This window comes from Sebastes fasciatus, chromosome 15, assembly GCF_043250625.1.
Source record: "Sebastes fasciatus isolate fSebFas1 chromosome 15, fSebFas1.pri, whole genome shotgun sequence".
NCBI lineage: Eukaryota > Metazoa > Chordata > Actinopteri > Perciformes > Sebastidae > Sebastes > Sebastes fasciatus.
In genome coordinates this window covers 29,118,330-29,140,945 of record NC_133809.1, presented here as the reverse complement: position 1 = coordinate 29,140,945, position 22,616 = coordinate 29,118,330, and the positions used below count along the sequence as shown (strand labels likewise).

The window sequence follows — 22,616 nt, the reverse complement described above, 5'->3', positions numbered from 1 at the left end:
CACATCACTCAACAGCATGACCTTATAAACCTGAGGGGACGCACCCTGTTTTTGTTTTCCTGATAAAGCGACACCATGAACAACAAATCAGTGTTGAAATCAACGGGAGGAAAGTTAGTAATGTTAGCTGTTAGCAGCCGGTTGGCAGCACAGTCCTGCTTGGATAAATAACGGAGCTACTAGCGTTAACGGAGGTGCCATTGAGTTACAATTATGAGGCGTTCAAACGCTGCTCAGGAAAAATGACTATTGGGCGAAGGTAAATTACAACGTTATCATGATGTGTTCAAATGTAATCTTGTAAAATAATTTTTGGGGCGAGAAACTTGAGTAAATCCAGTTGTTTGAAGGAGATGTTTTCACATCATTATAAAATAGATATTAGAGAGGGAATTATGACTTGTTTAACTTCCTAAATCTAGCTCTAAGCAGCTTGCCAAGATTTTTTTAATCAAAGCAAATATTTGAATAATCATAATCATTTGAATTGTGTGTTTTTATGCAAACAACCACTATAGATGACAATAACAAAGTACAGTACTGTGTACAGTAACCTCCCTGCCCCCAAAAATAGGGCTCGAACACTGTAATTTACCGTGTATAATGTTTTTTGTGTAAAATATATTGACCATTGAATGACATCAGATCTAAAAATGTATTTCTTCATTTAGCGCATAGATTTCAATAGTGGATTTCTGAGTGGCAGACAAAAATAATACTTGTCTGCCACAGTGGCAGGAAGTGAAGAAAGTTAATTTCAGACCCTGCTTCCCTTTAACCTTCCCACTTTCAGCAGGAAAGATTGCACTGCAACCAACTCACTTCCCTCTGATAGGGATTCAAAACACACAGTGGTTCAATTATTTTAAAAGTTGGCTTCAGGCACTATGTTCATGTTCTATTTACATGCACACACACAGACAACATGTCTTTTTTAACCAAAGACACACAAAATTGAACTCTAGCTGTTGATTTACAGGCTATTGTATATGTTTAACAGGAGGAGGCGTTTTAACAGCACAACACAATAAATCTCTCGCTCAGTGTGTGAGATTCTCACCGCTGTCTGACAGATTTCCTCCTCTCACTTCTCCTCCTCTTTCTTCTCTCCACCCCTAAGCACCACAGAGGCAAGCTTTGGATCAGCTCACGCAGCTAATCTAAATACTGTACGAGCCAGAGCATGCAGCTCTGACTTCAGGTCAGCGTTAGAACCTGGAGAAAGTCGTGTTTTAGTCCAGTGAAGTTTTCAGGTTTGGAAGTCACCATGGTTGACAGCATGGACATGGAGAAGCAACAGAAGCGCTACTGCATCCGCAGTAAGCATGTAGTCATCATCTGTGTGACGGTGGTGGTGTGCTCTGTGGCGGTGGGCCTCGGGGTGGGCCTCTCCAGGTCAGACACCACCACCACTCCCTCTACACCAGCCCCCACAGCAGTGCCTACCAAGCCCCCCCTGCCTGCCAGAGGGCCCTGTATGCCTTCCTCTGACTCCAACGGGGACTGGAAGAATTTCCGTCTGCCCAGCTACGTGAACCCGGTCCACTATGACCTGCACCTGGAGCCGGACCTGGTCGACGACACCTACACGGGCACCGTGGACGTCCACGTGGAAGTCACCAAGCCCACTCGCCATCTGTGGCTTCACATTAGGGAGACGTTTGTCAGCGCCAAGCCCAGGCTGAGGATGCTGAACAGCCAGAGGGAGGTGGCAGTGAAGAGCTGCTTTGAATACAAACCTCAGGAGTATGTGGTGGTGGAGGCCACGGAGGAGCTGCCCGTCACCGGCCCAGATGAGGTGTACGTGCTCAGCCTGGACTTCCAGGGCTGGCTCAACGGCTCTGTGGTGGGATTCTACAGGGTCATCTACACCGAGGACGGCATCACCAAGTAAGTTCTTTGATTTGATTCTGTCATACACACACATCGACACAACAAAAAGAAAATAAAGTGACATGTAGACAGAAGAAACACAGCTTCAGTCTTTTAAGGAAATGCTGGTAACACATATTTTGACTCACACTATTCACCATCTAAAAGCAGTATATGAAAAAAATATGTTTAAAACACAATATAATGGAGTAGTAAGTAATGTAAATTTTGTATATAAAATTACTAGAATAATTTGACAAAAAAATATTTATATCCACTTACTATCTTTATGTGAGGTGCAGAGATGTGGTTGAAAGTTCTGGAAAAAGTAAGTGGTAATTGTGGAGTCAAGATTTTTATTTATTTTTTTCAGCTAAAATAAAAATATAAAGAGGGAATTTCTACTTTAACCCTAATTACCCTTACATGTTCCTTGAAGCTACTTTACTTTGTTGTAGAATATTCATTTAAACAATTTGGGGGGTTAAAAATTACAGGAAAAAATAAGATGCAAAGCACCTGGTCTCAAACAAATTTGCAATAATCTGTCCTTCATTTGATCACCAGAAAGATTGCTGCGACTGATCATGAGCCAACAGATGCCCGCAAGTCATTTCCCTGCTTCGACGAACCCAACAAGAAGGCCTCCTACAAAATCTCCATCACTCATGATGAAAACTACGGAGCTCTGTCCAACATGCCGCCTGAGGTAGGACTTAAGCCAGCGACGCTAAACATTAACATTTTAAATCTGCTAAATTAAATATCCAGAGGATTAATGTAGCGGCAAACACTCATTTGCTCTACAGAGGAGTACAGTCTACCTGAGCAGAGAAGGAAGTCGTACGTTGCCTTATTCCTCATCCCAAAGTCCGTTTCTCTTGTACAAGTGAAACATATTGTTTGAAAATACAGTCATAAAGCATAAATCTAACCTCTGTGGCACTTCTATAAACAGTTAACGACATGACATTTAATTACATCTTTATTACCCTTTACATTTATAACTGTACTACAATAGGTAACAGCTCTACCCTGCAACTATTAAGTCTTCTTCGTGGACTATAAACTGTTGAGGTTGCTGTCTTTGCCTGAGACGTTTAGCATTGTGCAATGTATGAAGCCATCATGTGTATATTTAAAGACAGTTTTTTACAGGTTTCTAGTAGGGCTGTCAAAGTTAACACGATAGAGTGAAGAAACTGGTATCATATGAAACTATAAAACCCGATGAATCCATTGGTACCAACCATGTCATACCAGCTTGTTGTGAAGGAGGCTAAATAATGCTCCAACCTCCGCTAAATCATGGCTATTTTCAAAGCCATGGCTATTTTGAACTTTGACCTCCAGATCAGTGAATGTAAATGGGTTCTATGGGTACCTACGAGTCTCCCCTTTACAGACATGCCCACTTTATGATAATCACATGCAGTTTGGGGCAAGTCATAGTCAAGTCAGCACACTGACACACTGACAGCTGTTGTTGCCTGTTGGGCTGCAGTTTGACATGTTATGATTTGAGCATATTGTTTTATGCTAAATGCAGTACCTGTGAGGGTTTCTGGACAATATTTGTCATTGAATTGTGTTGTTAACTGATTTACAATAATAAATATATACATACATTTGCATAAAGCAGCATATTTGCCCACTCCCATGTTGATAAGAGTATTAAATACTTGAAAAATCTCCCTATAAGGTACATTTTGAACAGATCAAAAAATGTGCAATTAATGTGTGATTAATCATGGACAATCATGCGATTAATTGCGAATAAATATTTTAATCGATTGACAGCCCTAGTTTTTAGTTTTAACCTTAATCCGTTTCCAATAGTTAGCGTTAATCAGCTAGCTAGCTACAGCTAATCAACTCTGCTAGCAACAGGCGTCAATAACGTCTGCCAGAATGTCTGCTATGAAAATAGTCCATCACAGGTCTATAACAGCATTGGCTTTTTGACTACATTTTGACTGGGCTTCATCAGCAACGTTTTTCATTCCAGAGGAAACTATGTGATTCATCAACTAAACTTAACGTACATCCTCAAATTCCACGGCTCCACTAATAACTGCTAATAATTACCGCTATGAATCAGAGTTACACCGCCAATAAACGTGTTCACAATCCTGTTGGACTGGAGAATGGTTGCTGTAGGTGGAAGAAGCCTAATTACTCAAACTTTCCCATGGTGGAGGGGGAAAAGAAGCAAAGAAAGAGGAAGCCAGACTTGGGAGTGAACACTTTGAATACTAAAAGAGTAGGAGGAATCAATCTTGTGCCTCTGTTTTTGGGGCAGGGGATCCACCCAGCTCCATAGTCTGAGTGACAGCCACATTAACCCATTAGCCTTTTGCTCTGCCTCTCCAGGGCGCCCCTCAACAACTGCCTCGCAATAAACTGAAGACCTCCTTCCAGACGTCCATTCCAATGAGTACCTATTTGGTATGTTTTGCTGTGCACCAGTTTGGCCATCTGGAAAGATTTTCAGCCAAAGGAGTCCCTGTGAGTTTACCACCATCATTGCCATCACTTTCCAAACAAGTATCGTTGAAAAGATTTGAAATGAACTTGTACTAGTAGATTTATACTGTCAGGCAAACGCTAATACATGCATTTGTGTGTGTTTTGTCTTCCTCTGCCTTTATAGTTGAGAATCTACGCCCAGCCAAGTCAGTTAGAAACTGCAACGTATGCAGCCGACACAACCAAGGTCATCTTTGACCACTTTGAGGATTATTTCAACATGAGCTACTCCATCGCAAAACTGGGTACGTTTAGACTGTACAGTAGATATACTATGTTTGATTTGGACCAAAAGTCCCTGGAACTACTTTTGGTGGAACTCATTTTGGTGGAAACCCGGCTATACTTTGTTTTTTCGGTCACATCATTCTTGCCAACCCTCCCTATTTTCCCCGGGAGACTCCCATTTTTCATCGCCCTCTCCCGGTTTCCTCCCGGGGTCACAATTCTCACATATTTCTCTTGATTTATGGCAAATTTTGACACTTTGTTTCCTTTTCGTTATCTTAACCTGTTTCTGGCTCTGCACAGCGTGTATAAGCTCTACTGTTTCCACCCAGACGACAACAGAGCTATACACCAAATGTCGTTACCCGGCAGAAGAGAGACGTCTATGCTCGCGACACAGCGCAGTTAGAGCTCATGTTTGAGCTGCACGCTGTCGGGGTCCCAAAGTCGGGGGTTTGCTCAACGTAGCGAAAAGCCGGCGTGGCGCGGCGCAAGCTGGAAATACAGTAATGGGTTCAGAGCGCAGTGGTGCCTTTGTCGCGTTGCATCTGAATGAGCCTTCAGTGAATGAGAGAAGGAGAGTGAAATAAAGAGAGATAACTGAAGGAAATACTCAAGCAGGAGCAAAAAATTTATAAAAACTGATGAATATTAGTTTATACTAGAGATTCACATGCCAAGTTCACACCAGAGGGGGAAATTATTCAGTTTTCTTTCCTGGGAGTTAAAGGTTAAATTCAAAGTTTAACATAAAAATGCTGTTGCAGTGTACTTATTATTATATTATTTTGTTATTTTCATTCTTTTTAAGTCACCAGAATGCAAGAAAGTCTCTGAAACTCAGATTTTTCTGGGGGAGGACCCTCACCTGTGTTTTTAAAATCCTCCCTTTTTTTAGTGTCTCAAGGTTGGCAAATATGGGTCACAGTGTTTTCTAAATAAGAACAACAAATATAAAAGTCCCTGCTACGGCCCTCTATTAGCTGCAGTTTTATTCCGCTGGTCGCATGTTCTCAAATACACATTTGTTTTGTGATTCTAATATTTGATCATATTTCCCAAGAAAACAATCCCCACCCTCCCCCTAGCTGCAGGATCTGCACACTATGTAGCCTCTACTGTAGCTGCTACTCTTAAGATAGTCAGAACTCCACCCCAGAACTGAAATGACTGTTATCCCTGAGCACACCTGACTAATGATAGTATTTACAGGTAACCAGGTAAAATTACAGGCAACAAGATTAAATGACTGTGTCGTGTCGAGATAATCACGTCTTATCTTTGTTCTAATGGTGGTGATAGAGGACACATCAGGTGGTTGCGTAAATCCCGTTTTTGAATAATAAAATCAGGAAATCTCTGGGGGATAAAGATTCCAACTTTGATAGCAGTGTTTCCGTCAGTCGTCAAGATACAATCTCACAAGAATTAGTAAGGCAGTAATGCAATAAAACACATGATAAGCGGTTACATCAGTGGACTCTGTGTGCTGTTTTGATCCAGATAAGATAGCCATCCCTGACTTTGGTACTGGTGCCATGGAGAACTGGGGCCTCATCACCTACCGGGAGACCAACCTGCTGTATGATGTTAACCAGTCGTCGTCCTACAACAAGCAGCGAGTGGCCAGTGTTATCGCCCACGAGCTTGTTCACCAGGTAACCACTCTCTGCTTACTTATTACTTATTTTATTTGAGTATTTCATTCATGTGGCAGTCAGAACTTTTAAGGAGCATGCAAGACTATTTATCACATGTAGGACATTTTTTCCCACTTTGTTGTGTTGCATATATCTGGAACACAACTGCAGTGATGGAAGTAAACTCAAGCACTATACTTTCTAAATATATAAATAATACAAATATTGCCACTCTATTAAAGCTGAAGTAGGCGAGATCGGAGCAAATATGATTAAAACAAGTTATTTTTATAAAACGGTCGCTATATCCTGACAGTAGTACATGAGACAGTTAACCGGAAAAAAATCATGTTCTCTGTGTCCTCTGGTGCTCCTAACGGCATCTGCAAGATTTCACAGACCTGAGGAAAACAAGCAGTAAGAGCTGATCTGAGGTCTGCTGTCCAGCTGCCGTCTATGAGAGCCGGCTGTCAATCACTCGCGAACTCCGACCAGACGGTCAAACTAGGCAGCGCTGATCAAATATGAATCAATATTCTGTTACTGTAATGAATATTTCTCTCCTCAAATGTTTTCAGAATCATCTTGTAGTGCACGGTTTAGCTGTAAAATGAGAACGTTTGTGACGCCGCGCCATTGTGAAATCTGGTGAAGGAACGCCAAGTTCTGGTCACATGACCGGAGCACAGGAACGCTTTCTCAATGAAATGACCTGTGATTGGTCAAAGTCTGCCGTCAAGGGCTAGATATTTTTAAAGCCTGAAAACAGAGCCATGAGGAGGAGCAGAAGTCTAGTTATCTCTCAGAACACTTGAATTACAATATGCTGAAAGGTTATTATGGAATTGTTGCCCAATGATGCCAAAAATATACTGCCTACTGCCACTTTAACTGTATGTATGTGCAAAACAAAGTACACAACCGTAGTTTTAGTACAGTTTAATCTCAGTGTCACAGTTCAACCACATGTTGATGACAAACCACTTATATCACATGAGCTCACTATTCTTTTGGCAACCGTATGATGTCTTTTATCTTTATTTCACACACGGATGGAAAGATCCGTTCATTGTAAAGGGAAAAAAAAGAGTTCAGAGTTCAGAATTGTAAATGTTTAAAATCCTTCATGTGCTATTGTTCAAGCTTTTTATGATGCACACATCTTTCCAAGATATCAGCTGTTTTACTGTGATGGGAGATAAGCGGCCTTGAGACAGTCAATAAAGGTTTATGAACTCTTTTGGGGTCACAGGAATGAGGGATCAGTGGTGGTTCATTTGTATGAATATGATGATGTAGTCTTCTGGGTGGCAAGCTTTTATGAGGCCTTCTCACATGTACTGAAGAATAAACCTTAAAGTTAAATACTGTATAAACATATGCTAGTGTGGATTACCACAGTGGGCAACTGCTTCAGGTGCCCAGACCCTCAGAGGCCTCATAGTCCCATGGTTTATCCTGTCTGGTTGATGGTAATTCAATTTATTTCAATTCTGTCCAATTAAATGATTTCATTCATCCACAGCAGGGCAAGGAAACATGCTCATTTGTTTGTTCACAATATAAGCTGAAAGAATTCTGTTTGTAGAAGGGGTCAAAAATCGAGTTGTAATGCCATTTTAAAAACAAAATTCAATATTGAAATAAAGACCATAAAGTCACAAATAATAGCTGGGCAACATTCAAAGGCAGGCTGCACTGAGAATGGGACAACTGCTCATAATTCGGGTCTGTTTTATCATAAACATGATAAAACAGTGTTTGGAAAACAGAGGAGATTAGAAATGAAGGCTTGTCTCTTATATAAGCCTGTATCAAATAAAGTCCTGATTCTCTCTGCTTGAACCCTAGCCTCGTAAACCAACGAAAATTAAGATTTTAATTTTCATATATAACTGCTTTTTATTATAATATAAATAAACAATTGGTCCCTGATATTGTTGGCTTAAAAGTGTTTAGTCTGTTTCTCTACAACGAGAGTTACAGGGGTAAAAAGTGTATTTCTTTATTTATTTATTTATTTGTTCATTTTTTACCTCAATGCAGAATATGAGGAAGGACACCCACCAGTATTTATTTATTTTATTTCATTTCATTTTATTTTATTTTATTTTATTTTATTTTATTTTATTTTATAATTTTTTTTAGAAGCCTTGGGCAACCACCTATATGGCCTATGCCTTAAGCCGGCTCTGATTGCAAATTCCATATAATTTCCTTTGTCTGGACCTTCCAAACTCAAGTCAGTTGTCTTTTTCCAGTGGTTTGGGAACATTGTGACGATGGATTGGTGGGATGACCTCTGGCTTAACGAAGGCTTTGCCAGCTTCTTTGAATACATCGGTGTGGAGAAAGCTGAACCTAGCTGGGGCATGGTGAGTTCTCTTCCTTCTCTTAAAGGCACAGTTACAGTTAATCCCACTCACTGCAGACCAGTCATTGTGAGGACTCACCTTGTGTCCTCCTGTACTATACAGCGAGACATCATGATCATCAGCGACGTGCTTCCCGTCATGGTGGACGACGCCCTCCTCTCCTCTCACCCGATCATTGTGAACGTGTCAACCCCGGCAGAGATCACCTCTGTGTTTGATTCCATCTCATACAGCAAGGTATGGCTACAGGAGAACCTCACACAGTGAAGGGTTTCAATCTAAGGTTCATCACCAACAAGATACAGACAACGTATCATCACGCAACTAAATACTAATTGTAATGAAAATGATCTGACTTTATCCAGGGAGCGTCCATTCTCAGGATGTTGGAGGATTGGATGGGCAAAGACATGTTCAGAGACGGCTGTCGAGTAAGTCAGAGACTGGTGCAGCTTCATGGCAGATATTTATCTCACTCTTTTGATTAATGTTCATTAAAGTTTCAAGTGTTCCAGCAGCTGATTAATTTGTTTTTTTCTTTCACCAGCAATATTTGAAAGACTACTACTTCAAGAACGCCAAAACCGCCAACTTCTGGGCATCTCTCGCCAATGTATGTCAGAACTTTATCAGTTTTTTTTATCTTAATTACTAGATTAATACCCAGTTATTAAAGGAAACGTTCAATATTTTGGGAAAGATTGCTTATCTGCTTTCTTCGTAGAGTGCTACAGGGATGACTTATTTTTGTAGGCCAACCAGGAAGTTAGCATCGCCCTGGTTCCCTCGACAAAAAGCCGATGGGATTGTTCCATTGGGTTTTGGATTATTGCAGAAAATAAACTCTGTGGCAAACACGAGTTTATGATACTTACATGTTCAATCTCCACTAATGAACACCACTTTATGATTTTTTGAAGTGTGAATGCAATCGCCAGAAGTAAAAAGCTAACGTTAGGCTGTAAACAAACTACACCACGGTCACATGGGCGCGAGTGTAAACACAACGAGGCTGTAAAGGAGGACGTGTCGACGTGATGACGTTTAGTATAGTCTCATTTAGCCACGTCAAAACTTCAAAATTCATCATTGACATATTTTATATCGTAGAACAAAACGTTAAAATCTCTTCAGCTTGTCTTAACCACAGACCTTATTTCAGGCATGTAACTAAAAAACCATTGACATCCAGACGAGGGAACCAGGAGGGGTAAAATGATAACTCATTTCTGGGTTTTAGGTCTTTGTGTTAAGTACAGAGCCGAAGTCAGGATGTGGTTAGCCTAGCTCAGCATAAAGACTGGAAACAGCTAGTATGGCTCTGTCCAAAGTTCAGAAATATACCTACCAACGCGTCTAAAGCTCACTGATTAACATGTTGTATCCCGCTGGCACAATATTTCACAAACCGGAGACATAAAAAGGATAAATTTGTGCTTTAAGGAGGAATCTTGAGCTGGAACTATTTCTTGAAAAACAAACCAGTGTATCCATCCGCTCAGTACTTCTGTGCTGTGTCTCCAGCTATAGCGTGGGTTGACAGTGAGCAAGCACAGTTTGTGGTCTTGGTCTCCGTTCAGGCACAATGGTACCAAACCTGGCAACCTTTACTGGCTTTATGTATCTGTACACGTTCCCAAAGACTGGGTCGGGACCCACAGGTGGATCGCAGGAGATTTTATTAGGGTCGCCAAGTAAATTTGCAGAATTTCTTCCATAGTCTTTTATTTAATATTTATATGTGCAGTACATCTTTGAGGGAGCCTGAATGCTCATATTGTTCTGATAATCGCAGCCTACTCATAACATTGAATCTAATGTGAAAGGCCAGCATACATTCTGTTTGTTTTACTGATGAGACGAAATGAAAAGAACGAGAGCCTGAATGCTTTTATGTGGTCTCAATTTATTAAGTATTTGCGTATATGTTTTCAATAACACATGCATAAAACAAATTTGTGATTTATCATTATTAGTATTTAAAATAGAAGGTTTACCTATTCAAGATAATATAAGGTGATGTGGAAATGGCAGTAAAAATGGTCAAGACATCGTCAGGACGTAATCTTCGCACAAATTGGCTCTTCTCATGATGTATAGATAAAGGGCTAATGTGAGTTGGGTTGCGATGGTTTGTCATTTTTAAAAAGTGGGTTCCCAGAAAACAAGTTTGGGAAACACTGCTCTAATTTCTCCATGCCAGGAAGCTGCGCAGGTAACTGTGCATGACTGTTATTCAACAAGAAATAGTTCCAGCACGTATCCAACCGTGATGAAGTGTGTTCATTTCTAATATTTTTAAACTTTGAGCAGAGCCAGGCTAACTGTTTCCCTCCCCCCCCTGCTTTATGATAAGCTCGGCTAACAACATCCTAGCTCCAGCTTTCTGATTAACTCACAGACATGAGATTGATTTGAAAGTCTCACTCTCAGAATGGAAACAAATAAGCATGTAGCCAGTTTCTCCTCCCTGTGTCCAGGTGAGCGGGTTGCCAGTCGCGGACGTTATGGATACATGGACCAAACAAATGGGTTATCCTGTGCTGGACCTGTCTGTCTCAGAGGTGAATGCCAAACTGAGCCAAAAGAGATTCCTCCTGGATCCTAAAGCTAATTCCAGCCAGCCTCCCTCACCTCTTGGGTCAGTGATACATACAAAAAAATCCCTTTATTGCACTCCTTTATTCCTCAGAACTGTCTAATCTGGATTAGGATGATAGAGACCAAAGCAGAGCTAAAAGGAGAGATCAAATGTAAATGTATTTTTAAAGATGGCCTTAAAAAGATGTTAATGTATGTGTGTAGGTTTTGTATTTCAGTGCATTAATAACAATGAATGTGTTTGTGTTACAGGTACAAGTGGACAATTCCAGTCAGATGGCACTCTGTGAAAAGCAACAAAAACATGTTGACGATGTTTGACCAGAGCAGCCCAGGTAGTATGCTCCGTGTAATCATCTTCAAAACATTCATAACACATAATCAGCACTCTGCCTCTAAGCCAGCCGATGACTTATACCAGATGTAATCTATTTACTCACTATGAGGATGAGAACATAGATTACATTGGATGCACTGTATGTCACCTAATAAATGAATAGGAAAGACATAATAAAATCGCAATTATGAATAAAAGATATGGATTCATTTTCTTAATAAATAAACTCAGAGGGTTCGTATTTTATAACAGAAATTGACCAATGCAGTGAATGTCTATTTTCTCTCACACACTAATTCGTTCATAATGACTGTTGATGATTTTCAGAGCACGTCATCAGTAACTACTCGGCCTCAGAGGACGGGCTGCTGAAGGTCAACAATGATCACATTGGGTTCTACAGAGTCAACCATGACGACCACATGTGGAACGCTATCAGTGAACAGCTTCAGGACAACCACTTGGTAAAGCTGTCCTCAGAGATCTACAAACAGAGATTTGGAGAATATAATTGAAGTATTTTAAGAAAATAATTATAAGACTAAAGTAATTTACAGAAAAAAGTGACAATATTATGAGAATTAAGTCCTAATTTTAGGAGGAAAAATTGCTAAAACTTACATATGTAATCTAATTTACCCAAACTAACATCATCATCAAAGTTTGTTCTTAAATCAACACCTTTTTTCTTGTAATACTACGACTTATTATTATGACATTTTTCTCATGACTCATAAAGTTCCTACTTCATTCTCGTAATGTTACAATTATAAAAAATTATGATTTTTTTCACGAGATATTACAGCTTTACTCTTGAAATCTCTGTCACACTATTAACCTACACAGACACTTAATTTCAAATAGTCAGATATAACCTGTTATGACACATAAATGCTTTGGTGTACTATCAACACCACACTCCTCAAAGAACTCACTGTTACTGTTAATGTTGTTAATGTCAATCTTCTATTTGACTCTTTCTTCAACAGGAGTTCGACGCAGCTGATCGCACCAGCTACATTGATGACGTCTTTGCTCTGGCTAGGTAAGACTTCAACCCCCAAAACACGCAGTGTGAACATCCATGACATCATATACAGAGATTACAACTACTGTTTCATTTCACTGTTTCAGGGCGGATGTTATAGATTATGGTAACGCCTTCAATCTTACCAAGTACCTGACAAATGAGACTGAGTACATAGTGTGGGACCGCGTGGCCTCCTCTATCGCCTATGTTCGCAACATGCTCTCAGGCAACGGGGCGCTCTACCCAAAGTTTCAGGTAAGGGAGCTGCTGATCCTTCCATGCGTTCACATATCAAATGTCAAACTTAAAAATTCATTAACCTTGAAGTTTATCTGTGATCTGAAATTTCAACAAGCCACCTCAGCAAAATCAACTCGTCTGTTTTTTTTTTACTATTCCGAGATCAAAGTCGGAAATTTATGAGTTAAAAACTTGGATATTCTCTGAGATTAAAGTGGTAAATTTAAGAGGAAAAAAGTCACAAATTTATGAGAAAAAATATTCTCTTAGAACATAGTCGTAAATTTGTGAGAAAATTAATATTCTCAGAGAATGTTCAAGGTTTTTTCTCTTGAATTTAAAACTTAACTTCAAAGTTTAAGTCAAAATTTGTGAGTTTTTTGTCACAAATTTAACACTTTAATCTCAAAAGAATATCCAATATTTTCCCTTAAATTATGAGTGTTTTCTCGTAAAATTACCCCGCTCCTGTAGCTCTGTAATTATTATTATTATTTTTTTACCTGCAATGGCCCTAATACACCGTTGTACATTTGAACTTAAATCATAAGTCAAGTCAGTGACGTAATGATGTGGTTGGTGTGCTAAAGCCTCAGTGAATTACACTATGCATTGATTTAATTAACATTAAGAGAATTCAGGGAACAAGGAGGAAACAACTAGTAAGTTTAACCATTTCTGAAGGTCTGATTAGATTTTAGTCACTGTAGGCAGAAAGCTAAGTTTATTTATATGAGAAAAGCTTGAGGCTGCACAATGAATCCAAATTTTATTGAAATTGCTGTATGGCCTCCTGCAATTTTCAAATCACAGTATTTATTAAAATCGTATAGTATGTCATAAAAATGTCATTACAGTCTGAAAAAATGTCATAGTACAGTGTGCCATACAGATATCATAATAAAGTGTGGCATAAGATAAAATGAGAAAAAATGTCATAACAAATTTCATGCACCTGGTAAATATATCATAAAAATGTCATAGTATAGTATTCCATTAAAAAATAATATAGTATGTCATAAAGTATTTCATTCTGTTTCATTCTCTGTAGTTTTATTTGCTGGATTTTATTTAATTGTTTTCCTGATTTGTTATAATTAATTTTTTTCTATGTACAACACTTGTACAAATGCTGCTTCAAAGTTGTTATTATTATTATTTGTAGTAGTAGTATTAGTACTATTAATATTATTATCATTATTAATATTAATATTATTAGTATTATTAATCCTTATGGACCACAAGCCTTTCCAGATTTTAAAGAAGTTCTTTTTTAATGTTAACTCTGATCACTTTGCTGTGTAATCTCTTATTAATCGTGCAACAGGCTGTGTGACAGTTGAGCCATCGTATTGATAAAATCTCTACAAACACACATTGTGCATTGTTGTGCCATGGTGTAGTCTCTTTAAAGAGACAGCGTGGGTCAGTAAGGTTCTGCATAGTTCCTCAGTGTTAATTAAGAACCATGTTTTTGTTTGTTTTCTCTAGAAACTGTTCCGTGACCACGTTAAAAAAGTCACAACACAACTGGGATGGATTGATGAGGGAACCCAGACGGAGAGGTAAAGCAGGAACAGAGTATAATCATACAAACTAGACCATTAGAGTTCCATAGTGTGTTTCAGAAACCCCCTTAGGTCCTTCCCTGATCTCCTTTACAGTGTACAGCCATTAAACCTGATAACTAATACCATCGCTGTCGACAAAATGTGTTCTTGTTCTTTTATGCTAACCCATATACCATCCAATGTAAAATGGGTGGTGGTTGGTGATCCTGTCATGTGACTGCTGGATGTGTTTGGCAGGTTACTGAGGGAGTCTGTGCTCAGCATCGCTTGTCAGATGGGAGATCAGGAGGCTCTGGATGAGGCCTCTCGCATTTTTGACCAGTGGATTAATGGAAGTGTCAGGTATGACCACTGCAGTATCTATTCAAACTTTACATGTGACTTTACAAGACATCAAAATGTATTATTATGAATCATGGCTCTTTGATTGTGACACCCAAACCTGACCTTTACCACTGATGTTTCAAATAGCAAGAACACTTTAGCTTTTAACTCCTCTGTCATGGTGCCACCCTGTGAACATTTAACCAGTGTTATTACACGGCTGTGTTGAATACTCTATTCTGATTGGACAATCACGGCGTTCTGCGGTCTGTAATTTCTCTATAACAGACCGTTGCTATGTATAACAGACTGTTGCTATGGGCGCAGCTCTGATGTCGGACTCTGGCGGACTGTTTTTGTGTCCAAATATGAATTTCTTCAGTAAGTAGCGGTGTACAGTAATAAGCGGGTTAATGTATCCTGGGTATTGTATTATCCATTATTTATATGACAACAAGTAAAGTAACACCACAAATAGCATGTTTTAATACAGCTATTGTTTTAGAATGATACTTTCCATCTCTGGTAACCTGATATTAAAGGGGAACACCACCCAAATTAAGAATATAAATATGTTATTTCCATTACCCAGGAAAGTTCAATCAGTATTAATGAACATGAGCTCCTCTCTCTCTCAAAGCCAGAAACCAGAGAAGTAAGTCTCAAACTTCGGATGTCATAGGGTCTAAAGTCTGGAGCTGCTCCATAGACGATGAATGGGAGACTGATTTTGTGTTGTTTTCTTTTTTTATACCCAAGTGAGCTTTATTCTATTGGAGTGTTCTCAGTAGTTGTGAAACAGAAAATGTTCCTTTATAATCAGAACATTCCTCTGGGTGCTCTCAGTGTCATCTAGAACAGTGATTCTCAAACTGGTACTCTCTGTAGTGGTACGCGGAGGAATCTCTGAAACATTTTTAAAAAATGAATAAGAAATAGGGCTGACCCGTAAATCGTATTTTCATCGTCAACGTGATATGAACATGCGCGATGAACACATCGCAAAAGGCTGTCTGGAACGCGATGAATCAGAACAATCATTATATTTAGGGATGGTTCACGCTGCATCTTCTCCTCTGCTGCGCTGTGTCGGAGCTCTCAGTCAGTCAGTCTGTGAACAGCTGATCAGAGAGGCCGCGGTGGAGACGGCTACAACTACTCGTTACTGTAAATTCAATAAAACTTTGCAAGTGTAAAACCAAGATACGTTATCATTACACCTGTTCAACAAGCATACACACGATGAAACGGTTAAACATGGAGGAAAGCGACGTTTCAATCTGCTCTGTCTGCAGTCTGTCATCCACCGCCGCTTTAGACAGGCACAGTGCGTTAGCTCTTCGGCTAACAGCGAACTGTAAACACGTGTAAGTTATTGAGTTGAGTTGTGACTGACTTTAGTTCCCTGCTCAGCAGTGATCCAGTGTTCAGTGTCCGGGGAGTTTATTGTGAAGGGAGGAACGGAAGGCGTGAAGCAGTGATGTGCTGCAGACTCGTGCAGACTACGGAGCCTCTGTGTTATTCATTTATTACCTTCATAAAGTATCGAAGCAACTTCACTCTTGGCTACACAAGACTGAAACTAAAGTTGGCAGTAGGCTGTGTAGTCGGACTGTTTAGGTTAGTTTGTCACATATCTTACTAGTAAACTGATCAGCTGGCTGAAACCAAACAGCCCCTCTTCCCTCTATCAGCCCTAATGTTACTGTAGCAGAGGACAGGAGGACAGAGGACAGGAGGAAGGACTGATACTGACTGACTGTTCTTCAGTCTTTATAAACTTCACTCAGTATTTTCATGTCAGGAATATGATTTATTTTATTAACATGTTAGATTGTTTCCAGTGAGATATTAATGAGTTTATATGTTGACTTTGCTGTAGTAAACATTACTGTTGCTGCTCTAGAAACAATATTTAGCCCAGTTATATTTTAAAAACAGTATATGTATATGTATAGCTAACATGCACACTTGAATATTTGTTTATTTATCGCAAGTCATATCGTCATCGCAATATTGAACGGTGTTATCGCACATGGCAGATGTTCCTCATATGGTGCAGGCCTAATGTGAGAGGCTGCTCCTTGTGTAGTATGAGAGTTGTGTGGAAGAGTTTCAGTGCCAGTTCTAGTGCTCCCCCTTTTATTAGGAATAAATGTGCCTCCTGGGTGAACTCTGCATTACTGAATAGGCTAGGCCTACGCTACTGTATTTTAACATCAGTCATAATGGTGGTACTTGGAGAGCCAAATATTTTCTGAGGTGGTACTTGGTGAAAAAAATTTGAGAACCACTGATCTAGAACATTTCTCCTTATTCATTGTCTATAGAGCAGCTCCACACTTTATACTTGATGACGTCATAAGTTTGAGTTTAGTTAGTTACGTTTTTGGATTTGGGAGAGAGTTGTTCATGTCTACTAATACTTTTTGGACTGTCTTAGGGATAACATGTATGAATTTTGAAAATGGGCGTAGTTCTCCTTTTAAAATGTCTTGACCTTTTGACCTGCAGCAGTGTGGCAGTGAACCTGAGGCTGCTGGTCTACCGATATGGCATGAAGAACTCGGGCACCGAAGCAAAGTGGGACATAATGTTCCAGAGGTACAAAGACTCTCCTTTGGCTCAAGAGAAGGACAAGCTGCTGTATGGACTGGCCTCTGTGGAGAACGTAGGACTCCTCTACAGGTAATTAAAACAGCTCCTCGTACAGAACGGTTGACCTGATAACCTGAGAAAAGTTTTACTACATCACCTTGACTCTGATGCCATGATGGTGGTCTTGGGAACTGTGATATTTCATGTATGTAGTGAACTTTTAGCTGTTATTTTATAGAATTTCATTTGAATAAACTGGGTGAATTTATAAGGTTTCATCCAGTGCAGCTGTGACATCATTATGAAGAGTAAACATGTGGAGAGAATAACCGTCATTCTGTCCAACAGGCTCCTGGAGGCCTCTAAAGATGAGAGCGTGGTGAGGAGTCAGGATCTGTTCACCGTGGTGCGATACGTGTCCTACAACCCACTGGGGCAGAACATGGCCTGGGACTGGACCACACTCAACTGGGACTACCTGGTCAACAGGTCAGTGCAACAGGGACCAGGAATGACGCTGTTGATGCTTGAGGGGAAGATACGTTTATTATGAGCCTCTTTTTGTTGGAATATTTTATTTGGAGTGGCAAGGCTTATTTTGCTGATGTGGTGGACTGGGGAAGGAGGATTATCAGATGGGCCAATCAGGAATCCCTCTTTGACTTTAATTAATAGGGTGTCGACAGTGTCTGGTTCAGTGAGAGCGGACTGAAGGTTGTGGCAGATACAGGAAGTGTCAGAAATGACATCTAGGACTGGATGAAAACCATGTGTGAAAGTGAACTATCAGGATGGTTCTGTAGAGCAGTGGCTAGAACATTTACCTTAAAGCAACAGTAGGCAATATATTTTTGGCATCATTGGGCAAAAATTCCATAATAATCTTTCAGCATATTGTAATTCAAGTGTTCTGAGAGAAAACTAGACTTCTGCACCTCCTCATGGCTCTGTTTTCAGGCTTTCTAAAATCTAGCCTGTGACGGGAGACTTTGACCAATCACAGGTAATTTCAGAGAGAAAGCGTTCCTATTGGCTGCTCATTCAACGGCGGCAGCTGTCAATCACCCACACATTCCTATCAAACGGTCAAACTAGGCAGCGCTGATCAAATATGAATCAATATTCTGTTACTGTAATGACTATTTCTCTCCTCAAATGTTCTCCGAAACATCTCGTAGTGTACTGTTTAGCTGTTAAATGAGAAAGTTTGCTCCGGCTGGTGGGCGGTGCTTGGTATTTCCTCAACTGATCTCAACATGGCTGCTGGGTCACAGACTTTCTCAACCCTCCTCCTCCTGTGCCGGGCTGCAGGCTAACGATCCAGATGCTAATCAACGGGAGTGCAGGTTGGCTGCTAGCGGGCCGGAGTGCAGGCTGGTTGCAGGTGGTGGGGAAAGGAGGGAAAGTCAGAGGGCATCTGGTGGATCAGCCCGTTCTCATTCCCAGGGCGTTGAATAGCAAGGGGTGGGGTCCAACAAACACAAGGCTTCCATCCGCTGTTTGTGTCCAGCGTGTCACCTTACAATAAGCTGTTCGTTCGTGTCTCGTCTTCACAACGTTCAGTTTCATTTTCACTTTACAAACGTAGTCGTTTTAAGATCAGCCATGTAAACCTTTCCTAAACCTAACTATAGTGGTTTTGTTGCCTAATCCTAAAGAGACACTAAGGAGCATGACAAAGCGGCGGAGGGTGACAAGTGTGGAATGAGACCGTGTTGGGTGGATGGAGGGAAAATGTCAATAAATAGGCCTGTAGAATAGGTGATGTGTCTGGAGAGGAGGGATGTAGACAGACTGTGACTCTTGTGTAGTTTTGTATTTTGCTGATCATGGAAATGAGTTTTCTTTCTTAACAGATACACCATCAACGACAGGAACTTTGGTCGCCTACTGGGTCGAATCACCACCACCTACAACACAGAGCTCCAGCTCTGGAAGGTCAGCACTGTTTTGTGTGAAACCATCTTTTACTTTGGTTATCATTATTCAAAAATACTGGTGTCTTTTTAGCTCATTAATATGTTTGGTTTTAAGCAGTTTCCCTCACGTTATTCTGCTGGACTGAAAAGCGAATATAGTTGTAAATTTGTCTTCACAGAAACATGCACAGGTCTAATTATTCTTTCTTAAAGAAATACTCCAATACACTTACTATAAAGTAATAAATACTCCCAGTAAGCTCAGTATGTTTCTAATACAGATTGTTTTTCCTGAATATGGTTGAATACACTGATTCTGTGTCTGTCTTAAAGTTTCAAAGTTCTGCCAGGAGCTATGTTTTTAGTCATATTTTGGAGAAAATTATTGAAACATACTGAGTGGGAGGTTTCTACTATATGGATTAGGGCTGTCAATCAATTAAAATATTTAATCGCGATTAATCACACATTTTTTTATCAGTTCAAAATGTACCTTAAAGGGAGATGTCCAGTATTTAATCCTCTTATCAACATGGGAGTAGACAAAAAATATGCTGCTTTATGCAAATGTATGTATATATTTATCATTAGAAATCAGTTAACAACACAAAACAATGACACATATTGTCCAGAAACCCTCACAGGTACTGCATTTAGCATAAAACAATATGCTCAAATCATAAAATGGCAAACTGCAGCCCAACAGGCAACAACAGCTGTCAGTGTGTCAGTGTGCTGACTTGACTATGACTTGCCCCAAACTGTATGTGATTATCATAAAGTGGGCATGTCTGTAAAGGGGAGACTCGTGGGTACCCATAGAACCCCTTTACATTCACATATCTGGAGGTCAGAGGTCAAGGGACCCCTTTGAAAATGTCAGTTTTTCCTCCTTCCTTCTTCATTATTTAACCTCCTTCATGGCCAGCTACTATGACATGGTTGGAATGGATTCTTTAGGTTTCATAGTTTCATATGATACCAGTATCTTCACTCTAGCTTTAAAACTGAGCCGCTACAACCAAAACTTGCGTTAATGCTTTAAAGAAATTAGTGGCATTAAATTTTCATTATTATTGCGTTAACTTTGACAGCACTAGTATGGACATTTTGACACCCATTGTAAAAACTCGTCACCATTGTAGTTCTGAATTAAAGCCTCATATGGTTTTGAGATGGAGTATTATTTAATGACGGCTGAAAAAGGGAATCAAATGTTTGACTTTGTGATATTGTTTGAGTCAAAGCAAGTAGAGGTTGACCGTTTGTTTTCAGGCTTCTTGATAACATAATTCCTCCGTGCTGCTCTCGCAGATGGAGCATTTCTTTGGCCTGACGCCGGACGCCGGTGCCGGGGCGATGTCTCGGCAGCAGGCACTGGAGACGGTGAGGAACAACATCGAATGGATCGGGAGGAACGAGAACGAGATCAGAGGGTGGCTGGAGAACAACGTCGCCTAAAGCGGCAAACCGGTGTAAAACACTGCAGGGATACAGGCCCACTCCACCTGCACAGAACCACAACCTCCACAGTCCCCTGGAGATACGTACAGTGTGAGGGCTGGGCTGAGTTAGTGTTCTTTTTGAAGGGCCAAGCAGGCGGTTGCTCATCTGAATCAACAGGAAATCAAAACAAATAATCACATTCTTCCTTCACAGGAGCAAAATCAACACATAACCTTTAAGCGGAGTGTGGTGAGCCCTTTCCTCCACTAACAAGCATTTTCGGTTCATTTCTGATCTTGTGCTCATCACAAGAAGGATATTTATACAGCCCCTTCTCCTTCTTGTACTTTAGACATTTTTATTACAAATTGTTCCAATATATTTTTGTAATTTGTTTTGTAAGTTTTCCCTCGCCAGCACAGAGAGGATGATCATGCATTCAGCCTAACCCTTCTGCCAGTGTGCAACTACACACCACTCTCTGTGCGTGCGCATGTTCATTGGTATTTGTGAGCAATAATGGAAGATGTAGGAGTGTTAACTTGCTGGAGATGAAGAGTTGAATGAATAAATATTTACTAAAATGACTTTGTGTGAATAATAACATTTATTTCATGTTGTTTTGACCCCAGCAGCAGCAGCAGCAAAGCAGCTGAGGTGGAATGTAACATTTACATAGGGAGTAAAATGTTGAGGTACTTGTACTTTACTTCAGTACTATAGTTACTAGTTATCCTGAAGATACGTATCACAAGCGAGTCGGAGAACTACGGTGGCCTTCAGGCGCATGTAAAAACGTGAAAGGCTCTCTCTAGAGTCAGTGTTTGGTTTGTCCGTTCTGGGAAACATGGTGGACTCTGTGAAGAGGACCTGCTTCTTATGTAGATATAAACAGCTCATTCTAAGCTCACGAAAACACGATTTTTATTATCAAACTTATTATATTCTAAATTATTATATATTATATTATATATTATATATTATTATATATTATATTATATTCCATTTCTGCTAATAGATCCCCCAAAATGTTAAAACTGTTCCTTTAAGGATCCCTATACTTTTTTCTACCACCGCTTTTACCTTTTGATTCATTATAGAGAAGTGTGATTTTTTTTTTTTTTCTTGTTTCACAAAAATGTCAATTTCATAAAAGCGTACAAAGTGGAACTTTGTTTTCTAATATAGGTGGAGCTCCACTGAGTCAACACCAGTGGTTGAGATTAAAGATACACTAACGATTCGTCCACACTGGGAACGTCAGAAGCGCATGGTGGCTGCATCGCGTGGCGGCTGCTGCTGCTTCCAGCCCTTTCTTTCTACATAGAGTTTGCCTTTCATAATGGCCATTTCATTTCATTATAAAAGTCATTTATACTTATTTTAGACCGAGAAAGGTTAAGAAACGTGTGGTAATTAGTAAATAATAGTAACAATCCACAATTAAAACCGGTACTATATTCATTGATGGAGCTCTGCAAGTCACTGCATATTTTACAACACTGTCCTGCACACATTTCAGAATAAAAGCCTTGTGTTAACAAATGTAGGAATTCTATCCACAGAAAAAACACTTGAGGGCTTTTATTTAAAAAATGAAAGTCTTTACTTTTTTTCATCTCCGTAACATATTCTACAGATATAGACATCGGAAGTGTAGTTATGTTGCTGATATGATGTTAATATACTGTCAATAGATCGCTTTCACTGTCTGTTTTTGCTGTGAACCGCGCGGCTCGCGTCAAAAATAGGCAAGATCTCGAATCTCTAAAAGAGACGCTGCTGACACGCAACCGAGCCGTGGCTGCTCTAACCTGTTGACACGGACACCAAAATAAAAAACAACAGGCAACGCAGTCGCCACGCGCTGCTGACGTTCCTGGTGTGGCCGAGGGCTAAGCTTGTT

The 22,616-nt window shown here is 40.0% G+C and overlaps 2 protein-coding genes across 2 annotated transcripts in view; both read left to right on the top strand.

Moving 5' to 3' along the window:
• cox8a (cytochrome c oxidase subunit 8A) overlaps positions 1-22,616 on the top strand; it is a 42,019-nt gene that overhangs the window by 9,231 nt on the left and 10,172 nt on the right. The gene's annotated exons all lie outside the window — the stretch shown is intronic.
• enpep (glutamyl aminopeptidase) lies at positions 1,022-21,294 on the top strand. The gene is made up of 20 exons (XM_074661063.1): positions 1,022-1,890; positions 2,440-2,581; positions 4,246-4,380; positions 4,526-4,646; positions 6,133-6,287; positions 8,531-8,644; positions 8,747-8,881; positions 9,010-9,075; positions 9,192-9,257; positions 11,125-11,285; positions 11,498-11,580; positions 11,910-12,046; positions 12,572-12,627; positions 12,717-12,867; positions 14,344-14,417; positions 14,661-14,765; positions 17,262-17,435; positions 17,694-17,834; positions 19,202-19,283; positions 20,579-21,294. Exons 1-20 carry the CDS (start codon positions 1,268-1,270, stop codon positions 20,723-20,725), a joined length of 2,868 nt encoding a protein of 955 aa, XP_074517164.1. The 5' UTR covers positions 1,022-1,267; the 3' UTR covers positions 20,726-21,294.